We start from the raw sequence: 13,744 nt of genomic DNA, 5'->3' as shown, positions 1-13,744 counted from the left end.
CCCTTCTGTACTTTCTGAGAAATAGCGGTAACAAACTTTAACTATCAAAATCCAAGATGGCTGCCTGGCTGCCATTTTGTTAACCGATCGGTCCTAAAATGCAATATGCACAACTAGGGCCCAAGGGGAACCTACATATGAATTTTGAGAAAGATCCCTTCTGTACGTTCTGAGAAATAGCGGTAACAAACTTTAACTATCAAAATCCAAGATGGCGGCCTGGCGGCCAATTTGTTAACCAATCGGTCCTAAAATGCAATATGCACAACTAGGGCCCTAGGGGAACCTACATGTGAAATTGGAGAGAGATCCCTTCTGTACTTTCTGAGAAATAGCGGTAACAAACTTTAACTATCAAAATCCAAGATGGCGGCCTGGCGGCCATCTTGTTAACCGATCGGTCCTAAAATGCAATATGCACAACTAGGGCCCTAGGGGAACCTACATATGAAATTTGAGAAAGATCCCTTCTGTACGTTCTGAGAAATAGCGGTAACAAACTTTAACTATCAAAATCCAAGATGGCGGTCTGGCGGCCATCTTGTTAACCGATCGGTCCTAAAATGCAATAAGCACAACTAGGGCCCTAGGGGAACCTACATATGAGATTTGAGAAAGATCCCTTTTGTACCTTCCGAGAAATAGAGGTTACAAGATATGTTAACGAACGGAAGGACGATTATAAGCATAGATGTCACTATTTTTTAATTTCATCGGGATATGAAATAAATTGTGTTTGCAAATTTTTGTGAGAATCGGCTACGCGGATTTACAGTTTGCAAACAAACTTTCTTTCATACCATGAAGAAATTTTAAAAAGTGACATCAATGCTTAAAAAGCACAACTTCAAATGAAGTCTCTATATAAAACAGTAGTAATCAGGCTCGAATGTGTCTTTTTAGTCTAACTACACTACAATCATACGGTGTCATATATATTGGTTATGACGTCATAATCATCTGTGCCATCACAATGTAATTACACGTGTGTCTTACGATATTCATGATATTGCCGTATGGCATCACTGAACTGGAAAGTTGTGATAAACAGTTTTACACCTGTCCGTCCCCTATCGCTGTGATAAGTTCCGCTGGGGGATTCCTCTGTCTTTAGGCTTTTATGTTATTATGTCGTGCATAAGGTACAATCTAATCATCAAAACCATTATAAGTATTAACAAAAGGAAACTTCGAATAACTTACGGATTATAATGGAATTACAAGCTTTGAGGATTAATTTATCCCCCCTCCAGGTGTTGATCGGTTGTTTTGAAAGATAAATCAATTATATTTTCCTCATCTTCTAGTTTTTACTCGGAGGAATTCATGTTTTATTTTGAAGATTTTGTGTGATTTTAAAAAAATAATTTTTGATATTCATGTATTTATATTTACTTACATTATGCTTATCAATTTTGTTTTTCTTTTATAAGATAATTCTCGTGTAACTTTCTCGAGCAGCATTTTATTGTTTTATCCTTGTTCATCGAGGGTTGATGCATTTCTAACATTTATGATTAAATTCAAAAAATCGCAGTTTCCTTTTATGGCATAATCCCAATTCATATATAAGGTTTGCACTGTTGAGGGATGAAGATTTCTATAAATAGATACGGAAAACACATATTGTTCAATTCCCATTGCATAGTTATGAGTATGAGATGGCAGTTGAACCTTAAAATCTGGTTCTGACTTAAACCCTCATGCCACATTAATTTAAGACGCCCATAAGGTCAGGACTGAATTGGGTAAATCGAGTCTAGAAGAGCGGACATTTCTGTATTTCAGAAAGACCTATGTGTCTCTTTGTAAAGCACAAATTAATATAATCAAGTATAATACATCGATTCTAGAAGAGTGGACATTTCTATATCCAAGAAAGACGTATGAGTCTCTTCGTAAAGAACAAATTAATACAGTCAATCTTTCACTTTTTCCATAAGATCAAATTATCTGTTTGTTAATATTTTATTGCATACTTTACTGATATCCATTAATGTTCGTCGCCCTCAGGGATTTTGAAACAGAAATCCACCGATATGAAAATCGAACATCAGCTCGGGAAATTAATATACAATAACACACCTTAACTACGAGATTCAGATAAGAGATTAATAGACATTTGGAATATCTGGTTTAACAAATCTTGATTCGAATGAATTGTTTTACCTCATAACCTCAAAAATGATCACGAAAGATAAATTAAGAATAGAATGGAAACATCTACTTTTCTGGAAAATTATAACATAAGACTCCATTCTAATATTGATAATAAAGCTTGGGCTGGCGCGTCGTTAACAGGACAAGTGAGTCAATCAACATGACCTTTGACATCATTCTTAAATTGTTTGAATGGCCATGATTGGCTGCTTATGGCTATATGAAGTGATAGTATATATTTTTTTTTTATAAAAAAACAATAATTAAGAAATTTCCTTATTAACTACAAATGTATAATTGTGGTCAAACGCATTTGGATGCAAAAATACATTATTTCACGTTTGAAGAACATGTGTAAAATGGTGGAATAAAAACAATATATGATGATGATATATAGTTTATATCGAAATATTATATGAAAGTATCTTGCAATAAAAAGATGATTTACAGCCAATAAACGTAGGAAATATTTGTATTTAGTCTGAAAGTTGAATGTTGAAAATAGTTTATAAACTACTGCCGAATAGTTAAGCATGCAGTATTATAAGACTCTTTCATATGTGGATATGAAGGAAAGGGATATTCTATCCGAGGGTCACAAAATGTAGTAAAACCCGAGGCTTGCCGAGGGTTTTGCAACATTTTGTGATCCCGAGGGTAGAATATTCCTATCCTTCATATCCACTTATGAAAGAGTATTTTTCTTTCATACCTGACGTTTAATTGCAATTTTACAACTATAATATCCCGCCAAATCCACGGCTGAAAGTCAATTTTTCATACATGAAAAATTACGTGATATTTTCAATAAAAATTCCGTTGTTTGCATCTTTGATAGTAAAACCAGTCAAGTTTATGAAAAAATGTTAAAATTGTACCGAGGAAATAGAAGTTTTGTTGATGCCGTGACGTAACGAGGCTTTATTGCATGGGTAGCCATGCAATACAGCCTCAGGCGGCATGAGTGTATTGTTCTAGACCAGCCAGTATCACATCCGTAGGTATGAAAGAAAACATTCTACAATCTGGTTGTTTTCCAGAAATAATGATGAAAATGACAAATTCTAAGTGTGGAAATATTGTACTTCAATTTCATTTTTAAAGGACTATAGGTATGGGAAGGGTCTTTTGTGGCCCCCAAATCCGCTATTTTTCAAAGTCTGTTATTTTAAGATGTTAATCTTGCATTTCAAATCTTGTAAAGAACAGAAGCTAATATAATCAGACGGTATAATACAATCGATTCTAAGAAGAGTGGGGACGGACATTTCTTTATCCAAGAAAGACGTATGAGAGTCTATCGGTAAAGAAAACAAATTAATACCCAGTCAATCTTTACAATTTTTCCATAAGATCCATTTTATCTGTTTGTTAATATTTTAATGCATACATTTACTGATAATCCATTACATGTTCGAGTCTGAACCGCAAGGGATTTTAAAACAGGAAATCCACCAGATAGGCAAATCGAACATCAGATCAGGGAAATTAATATTACTCAATTAACACACCTTAAAACTACGAGCTTTCAGATTAGAGCTGTAATAGACCTTTGGAAAATCTATTTTTAGGGTTTAACAAATCTTGATTTCGACATGAATTGTATTAACATCTATAAACCTCGCAAAAAATGGATCACCCGAAAGAGAGATATGAATTAAGTATTAGAATGGCATCAACCAATCTACTTTTCATGAAATAATTATAACATAAGACTCCATTCTAATAATTGAATAATAATGATTGGGATGGGCGCGTACGTTAAACTAGGACAATGTGACTGTCCATATCAACATGACCTTTGACATAATCTTAAAGTGTTTGACATGGCCATGTTTGGCTGCTTATGGCCTATTATGTAAGTGATCGTATATATTATTTTTTCCAGAAATTAAACTATAATTAACTGACATTGTGATAATTATGGTCAAACGCATTTGGATGCAAAAATACCATAATTTCCGTTTTGAACGAACATGTGTAAAATGGTGGGATTAGAAGGAACCATATAAATGATTGATGATATATTAGTTTATATCGGAAATATTTTATGAGAAAGTATCTTGCATATAAAAGGTGGATCTCTAACAGCCAATATACGTTAGTAATAGGGAATATTTATTTATTGTTCTGTAAAGTTGAATGTTAAAGCAGATTAGCTAGTTTTTATAAGACTATTTATATGTGGATATGAGAATGGAAAGGGACCTATCTATCCGGAGTTAGTCATACAAAGGAGTAGTAAAACTCCTCGAGGCTTGGCCGAGGCGTGTTGTGCGAAACATTTTGTGAGCCAAGAGGGTACGAATAGAATTCCTATCCTTCATATCCACATTATGTAAGAGTATTTGCTTTCATTTAAATGGTAGTTTAATTGCACTTTTTACATCATAATTTATTATCACGAATTTTGACCACCGGAGGAACAGTCACAATTTTTCCATACACCTGGACAAACGAATTAAGTGTGGATTTTCTACTATAAATTCCGTTGTGTGCATCTTTTGATAGGTAAAAAAAGATCAAGTTTATGAAAACCACAGGTTTTTAATAATTGTACCTGAGGAATATAGAAGTAGTTTTGATGATGTTGCCCGTGAGCGTAACGGAGGCTTTATTGACATGGGTTGGCCATGCAATCCAGCCTTCAGGCGGCGATGAGCTGTATTCGTTTCTAGTCCAGCCCACGTATCACATCCGTACGGTATGAAAGAAAAACATTCTTAAGACAATCGTGGTTGTTTTACCAGAAATAATGATGAAAATGACAAATTCTAAGGGTGGGAAATATTGTTACTTTCATTTCATTTTATAACTGGCTATGATCGGTATGGGAAGGGTCCTCTTTGTGGCTCCCCCAATCCCGCTATTTTTCTAAGTCTGTATATTTCAAGATTGTTAAATCTAGCCATTTCAAATTTAAAACCTACATAATCGACATAATTTCTGATTGTGTTATTAGGTAACTGTATTAGCAAGTTCTATGTTTGCCATGGCAACCATTTTTATTACACATAAAATATATGCAAAATCGTGGAATATTTTCATTCCAAATAATTTACCTTTTCTTTATCGCAGTTTTTCATCTAGGTTAACCATCAGAAGCGCATTCTAAGAACAACTTTTATATTTCTCAAAATATGATGTATTCATCGTGTCTGCCTAAATTCCTTTAAAAAATAAGTTTGTACTCGGTTTTTGCTCTATTGCTCCTGTTTAATAGTAGAAGAACTTATGAAAAAAAATATGACAAATTTGAGCACAATATTTTCGAACTAGGATGAATAATTTATGACAATATGTGTGTGTATACCACCTTGGTTATAGAGCAAAAAAACAGACTTTATGACAACCAAAATTATCATTATGTTTTTATCTGGGGCATAGTCCAACTATTTCATAATGCAAGTCAATTAAGTTTTTATAATTACTGACTTTGAAAATTTGGTAGATTTAGGGTCCGATAAATAAAGAGGCCATTACACATATTATTCACTAATTTCTTTAACCGATTTGATAGGTATATACAGAGGAAGAAGGAACTTGTCATTTTATCTAAATGTATCAATAATTAAGTATATTTCTTTTATTCTGTAAGAATGACTCCATATTTTTCCTTACACTACCACAGACTCTCATTCCTTGTTGCTATTTTTTTATCAAAATGGTTATTTTCTCTAAACACTATCTTGTGATTTCTTATTCTTTTTTTTATGCCACATTGTGTGGTACCTTATTTGACAAGATCTCGACGAGCTTTACATATAAATCAAATCCTATACATCATTAATTTTTTCACATGTTCTCGTGAGATATGCGCGACTATGATTATAACAGAGATGACCAGAGGGATCTTGGCGCCCATCAAAGAACTGATCTATATATTGAACAAGAGGGATAGATGGATCTTTGTCTTCTATCATTTTTAAACTTTTTCAAACATACTACATATAACATTTTCGAGACAGATTACCTTAGAAGTACCTTGTTGAGAATATAGCGGGTAACAAACTCGAAACTATTCACAAAGCCTAGATAAACTGCACCTTGGTGGACCATTCTTGTTGATCAAATCGGTCCCACACAAATCCACAAATTGATGCACAAACTAGGGCCTAGGAGAACCCTACATGTGAAATTCTTTGCAGGAAAGAATCCATTCAACACTTTCTGAGAAATAGCCGTCTAAACAAAACTTCTTTGATATAAAAATTCATAGTTGGCTGTGTGGCAGCAATTTTGGTTGAACGATCGGGTACACAAAATTCACAATCACAGCGGCTCAAACTAGGTTTCACCTAGGGGAAACCTACATTTTTTTTTTTTTTTTTTTTTTTTTTTTTTTTTTTTTTTTTTTTTTTTTTTTTTTTTTTTTTTTTTTTTTTTATGATTTTGAGACAAGATCCTTTCAGTAATTCCTTGAGAAATAGGCGCAATAACAAAACTTTGAATAACAAAATATCCAATTTGGCATGCCAATGGCGGCCATCTTGTTAACCGATCGCGGTCCCAAAATGCAATATAATGATCAACTAGGTCAGCCTAGGGTGGAAACTTACATATGATAATTTTGAGTAGCGGATCACTTCGTGTTTACTATCTGAGTAATAGCCAATTACCATCAACTTTTAACTATCGAAATCCCAAGATGGAGGCCTGGCGGCAACTGTTCTTTGTTCTTTCCTATCAGTCTCAAAATCTCGTATGGACTAAAACGGGGACCAAAGGGTTCAGTAGATTGAAACTAAGAAAAAGCAATGGGTAACAAACTTCATCAATAAAATCCCAAGATACTGGCCTGTCGGCCATTCTTGTTTGACTGATCGGGTTATACAAACGTTCAACATGACACAGCTAAGGGTTCTAGGGTAACCTCACAGATGAAATATGAGGATAGATCCCATTCAGTACTTTAGAAATAGCGGGTAACGATAGATATTGTTAACGGATGGAAGGACGGGACGGACCCATGGACTGAGGTTACATGTACAAATTTGTTATGTATCAAACAAAATTTCTCATGTGATTTAAATTTGGTTGTATGTTGCACCTTTTAATAGAATTTTAATTAAACAATTCCACTGAAATGTTCATGTGAGCTAAGTGCCATATGATTATAAAACATACATGAAATTCTAATTAAAGAGTAATGAATAATAGTAACATTTTATTAATTATAATATAATGTGTCAAAATATTTTTGCACATGTACAATTTTCAGAGCATTCATAAATAGCAAAAATTGTGCTCAGCCTGTAACATGTGAACTTACGAGACAGAGATATGTACTGATTAATGGACAATATGTATCCGTGAAAAACGTTCTTATTGCGAACAAAATTTCTGATTATGTAAAATTTAAAACTTTAAATACAATATATGACAATTTGTAATCAAGCTGCCTGATGATTATCCTGTTTGAATTCATGTACCATGTATGGTTCTATATCGGGTTCTCTAGGTCTCCCAGCATTCTATTTTTTTTGACACATGTGACATTGAATGAATGTCAAGGTTCATTCATTTTAACAAACCTGGCCAGTCCTTCATTCCCAGCATGCTACAGACATTAGGTCTCTATGTATATATCCTTATTAGTTAAATATAACAAGGACATAGTCATCTCAGATTATCCCCCTGCCAATGAGAATAGTTTGATTGTGGAGACTTATGTGTATGAAAAAAAACCAGGAAAAAAGGAAGTTGAGCTAAAGACAAGATTGGAGTATAATTCAAGTAGAGCGGGGCTGCAATTGATGAATCAGGTATAACAGCCTTGACATTTATATTAGACTATATACACAATGATGGGTGGAGTTTTTGCAAGTTAAACATTTACCATTTACCATGATATTTTCAGCAATGTTTTCCATGGTAATACGGAAAAGTGCAAACAAATTGAAAACCTAAAAAATAGCATTACTAGACCATAAAAAGAATGTGTCATTTTTGCACATGTAAAATTTCATAACATTCTTAAATTCATTAGTATAGAATGCCCAGTCAGTAACTGGCCTGGCTTCTGAGACACAGCTATATGTACTGATTAATGGATAATATATATCTGTGGAAACTTACACATGGAAAAAAAATTCCAATTCCGATTACACGTATGTAAAATGAAAACTTTTAGTACCATATATGACAATTTGTAATCAAGCTGCCTGATGTTAATCTGTTTAAACTCATGACATACTAATGTCTATTTGACCCTGTGACCTTGACTGAAGGCAAGGATATTGATTTTAATAAACATAGTAGCATTTCATCATAATACATGTATTGTTTAATATCAGGTTCTAGGGTTCCCAGCTTTTGAAAAGCTGATCTTTTTGACACATGTGACATTGAATGAAGGTCAAGGTCATTCATTTAACAAACCTGGCAGTCCTTCATCCCAGCATGCTACAGACATTAGGTCTCTACATATCCTATTAGTAATATAATTATTGAAAACAAAATCCTTTAAATGTTTCAGTTATTTGACCCCAATGACCTTAGTAAAGGTCAAGGTACAATGTAATTCATTTAACCAAACTTGGTAGCTCTTCATTCTTGCATTTTGTAGGTCTAATATCAGGTCTCTAGGCATCTAAATTATTCACAAGGAGTTGTTAAAACTTTTTAGTATTATGATCCCTGTGACCTAGAATGCTACTGTCAGATCAAATTTTAGGTCTCAATATATATTATACCTAATGATATTAGAAACAATTAGATCTTCTAGTTATTGACAAATTCAACAAACCTCATGGGAACATGAAAACAAAACATGATGACTATACATGTAGGTCATCCTTACCCTTTGTCTCAGATGACATAATGACTAGCTATTAACAAATTCAAGGAACCTGGGAGCATGAAAACAATAGTATCCCAGTTTGCTACTGAATTTAAAAATTACTAGCTGTACTGATACCTGTTGTTGAGACTTGCTCTTGAAATTGCGTAAAATTCTGATCTTACATCGGACAAATATGCAGGTGTTTCTACTTCTTCATCGCTATCATCGCTATAGGCATATGACAAACTTTCAACATTTCCTAACCTCAAACTACCTCTATAAACCTCAAGTTTACCGTTCGCCTGTTCAAAAAACTCAGCTGCTGCATTCGATTTAAGATCCTCAGGTAAACCACTACACAAAAATCTATGATTCATGACTAACCAAGATACAATTATAGCTGTTGTACTAAGCTTGGTATGAGGTGTGATGCCTGAATCAGGACGCAATGGTATGAGTGAGCTCTCTAAAAGAACGTCATATTCCGAATCATAAAAATAAATAATTAGGTCATTACGTGCAACACCAATACAGGGACATAATGCATGCTTCCCTGGATGACTTTGTTTTTGAAGAAATGAGAACACCACAGACTGTGCAATAGTTTGATTGTTTCTGGGTAGTATGGAGGCCTTTACTTCACCAGATGCTTTTCCAGGACTGTCTGATTCATCTATCAGTGGGTTGCTTAGTACCACATCATGGTTGATAATCACATCGAGGTTTCCATGCCAAACTTCTTCATTTCCTGTAAATAAAACCTACACTGTTTGTAAAGTAATAAGGAGACAGGTAAAAAGATATAGATCAAATATAAGGCAGCTGTACAAGGGGCAAACTGCTGTCTGTTTCTGCTCTGAATTCCCTAATACTGTACTTTCTGAGAAACAGCAGGTACATGTAGTAACAAAACATTAAAGATGCTACACCGCTGACAAATGGCATTTTTTCTATTTCACAAACAGGAGCAGACAAATTAGTATTTTTTTTTTTTTTTTTTTTACACATTTACGAAAGTTATTTACTTTACACCACTACCACCACTGAAAAGTTTTTGTTTCTTCATACTATGATCATTTCAAAAGTCTGAGAATGACGTTAAAACCCGATGTTATCATTGCGTATTGATTTAGAAAAAGTACTCAATTAGAAAATCAATGGAATTGTACGTTTAAACTATTTTCATCAAGGAGAAGTCTCAAAAATTTATTATAAGTATTGATGTCACTATGTTTTAAAGGGACAATTCAGTCTAAGAATACATTAAAATTTGCACATGTTTCGGAAACAACCCAGTTCTAATATAAATTAGATTACTTGGTTTTACTGTGATATGCCAGAAAAGCCCACTGCAGTGAATTTATGGTCGGATGTCTTGTATGCGGAACCCTGGCCCTTGTCAATGTAGTAAAGATTTTATTGTCTAGATCTACTCAAATTGCTCTTACAGTAGTGTGTTTACCTTATTAGATGCATGTTCTTGTCTAAATATAATTTCATCAATTACTCAGTGGTTGTGTATTGCATTTGTGTAACATGCATGAGTTTGGCTCGGGTGTGGGTACTACAGCGTACATGTTGTACTTGTTTAATCGTATTGATCAACGATTTGGAAGTCCAACGGTATCAATCAAAATACTTAACAATGTCGTGAAATTTCTTGTTACATGTATATGTTTCATAAGGAATATAGAACAATACATTTATGTCATGTTTTGCTTTGTAGTTATATGTAACAGAATTAGCCTCACCGAATTATCTCTTTAACTCCATCTGGTTATGAAATAAATTTTGTTTGCAAACTTTGTGAGAATCCACTATGCAGAATCACACAGTTTGCTAACAAATTTTCTTTCATACCCCGATAAAGACAGTTTGAAAATAGTGACATCAATCATTAGATAAAAATAGTATTTACCTATACTTGTATCTCCAAAATTACATGGCATACCACAACTTTGTGAACATGGACATTTTGTCTTTTTCCCAGCACTGTTTTTATCAATAACATGTTTGGGTGTGAGTGATAACTGCCCGAAGAGATGATTTGTAAGCACAATAGAAAGGTCAGTATCTTCTAACTCTGCCAAGCCAAGGAGAGGAGACTGAATCTCTGAAAAAGAAAAAAAGGAGAAAATATCAATGAAATTTTCTTAAAATTGCCAAAACATTAGCATGTGTCTATATATCTACATGTATAACAATGTATGTATGATATGAAACAAAAAGCCTACCTATAGGCCCAGTAAACGATCACCTGAATAGTAAACATATTTGCTGTAATTAGCATCCAGGGTGCTTAAAAAGTATAATAAAGGAGGGCGCTTGTTAGGTAATGAAAATGTATGTTGTGGTCAAAAAACCACTAAAAAGTCAGCCATATTTTAAAAAGTCAGCCATATTTTAACTCTTTCAGTACTCATGGCACATTAATCTGTCGTAGTAAGCATGCATATATATGCCTTCTTTCGTTTGAAATGCGTTACATTGTGTTATTTCATGTAATATCGGATACAATGCCAATGTTATAAGCAACCCTGTCGCAGTATGTACATGCATATGCCTTCGTTCCTTTGAGATGCATTAGATGGTTTCATTTCATGCAAATAATTCAGAAAATCAAATACATTTAATTTAAAACTAATGTATATAACTTTTACAGAGAAACACATTTCTTTAGGTGATAGAAGAACAACCCTGTAAAAATTGTAAATGTTATATTCATGATATTAAAATTGCCCCTCAAGTTTTGAAGGGTCGGGTGAAAAAACCCTGCATACAAAGAATTATCTAGAGTGCTGGTTGTGCTGCAGTGAATAATATAATTTGATTAAATTTAGGCAAAGCTTATAAATTTGAGAAAGATCAGCAGTACTTGATCTATTATTTTATTTGTTTTATAAACTTTTACCAAATATTGTATAGTTGTACATAATAAATAGACAGATAAATATGAAAGAGTTATCTCCCTTCACCCATCAGATGACCGATTTCTTATAATTGTGTTTTAGTCTCATATGAATTCGAATATGCTTTCGCTTTGTGTGCATAATTTGACTATCACTGTGACAGATAGCAAAACACATCTTCAATTACAGGCTTTTCTAGGGTCTCTCAGGGGCTGATGTTCGGCCCCATTCCCAATGAGATTTAGGCTAGAACTTTTCCAATTTCATGAGTTATGAATCTGAAAACATTTTAGACTTGCCAAATAATTTCGTTTTTAAAGTCGAAAAATAAATGATTTTTTATAAAATAATTATATTTCAATTTGATGAAAAAATTGAATAAATGTACCGGTTAATTATAAATAAAAAACAATGTTCAATAATGATGTATCATGAGATAATAACTGTGCACACTAATAACATTGTAACTTATTAAAGATGATATTGTAGCTTATTTAACTGATGTGACCTTGAATGGAGATTAGGTTCATTCATTTTACAAATTGGTAAATTTAGCTGTTCATTCATGCATTCTGCAGGCCAAATGTCACATTTCTAGTCATCTTAGTTATTTACAAGAAGTTGTTTAAAGATTTTAACGTTTTTTGACACCTGTAACCTTGAATGGGAGTCAAGGTCATTCATTTGAACAAACTGCTTTGACACCTGTAACCTTGAATGGGAGTCAAGGTCATTCATTTGAACAAACCTTGTAGCTCTTCATTCACACATTGTGCAGGCCCAATATAAGGTCTCTAGGTCTCTTAGTTATTCACAAGAAATTGTTTAAAGATTATAGCCTAATTTGCCCATGTGACCTTGAATGATAGGCAAGGTCATTCATCTGAACAAACTTGGTAGCCCTTCATCCCAGCATGCTACCTAGGCCATATATTCATTTACAAACGGTGGACGGTCGGCACATGATGACTACAAATGTAGGCCAATATTTCAGATGTAGAGACATATTTATACATAATTAACAGGTAATGGTATGATCAACTTAAAATTACACACCTTCGTTAACCAAGTAGCGAAGAAGTTTTTCAAGTACGAGCCTCTCTTGTGGATCGTCCGGTATTGTTCGATTTTTGCAATATCCCAGCAAAATATCAAGGCCTTTTCTGAATATACTGCCAAACACTTGACGTTTATTATTAGTCCTGTCTCTGAGCTGACTGACTTTACAATATGCTTCACTAAACGGCGTTGAATCAGCGGCGTTACACCGCATGAAGACAAGTGGTCTCAACTTCAGAACGTTGATCGGGTCTACTCCCGAATGACATATACTATGCTCACAAATGTTAGCCAACCGTCTGATATAGTTACCAGGAAAATTTACAAAAATATTGTTATCGTCATTGGGGTTACACGTTTTCTTTGGTTCTGTTGGTCCTTCTTGATCTTCTTGCGGCTTACGCTTGTGTTCTGAAGCCATTTTGAAGGCCTGTGCAAAATATTATCCACTCTGTGCAAAATATCATCCACCCAACAGGCTATACTAGCTACATGTAGTTTCCGCAATCATTTATCGGTTATATTCACCTGAATTAGTATATCACATAGACTTGCACAAGTCAGTATGGTACATCGTACGTGGGCGCTACTCATGATCAAGGACGTATATGAATAATATAAATCCTTGGTCTAATTAACAATTATGGACCGTTAAATTTACATTGTATACCGCCCTGTAGGTACATGTAGAATTAAATAATATGACTACACCTCATGTTTAAAACAGTGTTTGTGATAAGTTGAAACACATCACATGAAAAGGGAAATAAAACAGATGCTCCACCGCCGACAGAGCACAAGCTATACTCATCATTTAAACAATAATTGGTGT

At 34.0% G+C, this 13,744-nt stretch overlaps 1 protein-coding gene across 1 annotated transcript; it reads right to left on the bottom strand.

The window, feature by feature from the left end:
* Window positions 1-8,110: 8,110 nt before the first annotated feature.
* LOC138318482 (uncharacterized) lies at window positions 8,111-13,382 on the bottom strand. Its single transcript, XM_069260873.1, has 3 exons — window positions 12,910-13,382; window positions 10,863-11,057; window positions 8,111-9,692 (listed from the first exon to the last, which is right to left on the bottom strand). Exons 1-3 carry the CDS (start codon window positions 13,331-13,333, stop codon window positions 9,064-9,066), a joined length of 1,248 nt encoding a protein of 415 aa, XP_069116974.1. The 5' UTR covers window positions 13,334-13,382; the 3' UTR covers window positions 8,111-9,063.
* Window positions 13,383-13,744: the final 362 nt, after the last annotated feature.

This window comes from Argopecten irradians, chromosome 1 (assembly GCF_041381155.1).
Source record: "Argopecten irradians isolate NY chromosome 1, Ai_NY, whole genome shotgun sequence".
In the NCBI taxonomy this organism is placed as follows: Eukaryota; Metazoa; Mollusca; class Bivalvia; order Pectinida; family Pectinidae; genus Argopecten; species Argopecten irradians.
The sequence above is the reverse complement of the archived record's forward strand: the minus strand, read 5'-3'. Positions and strand labels throughout refer to the sequence as shown.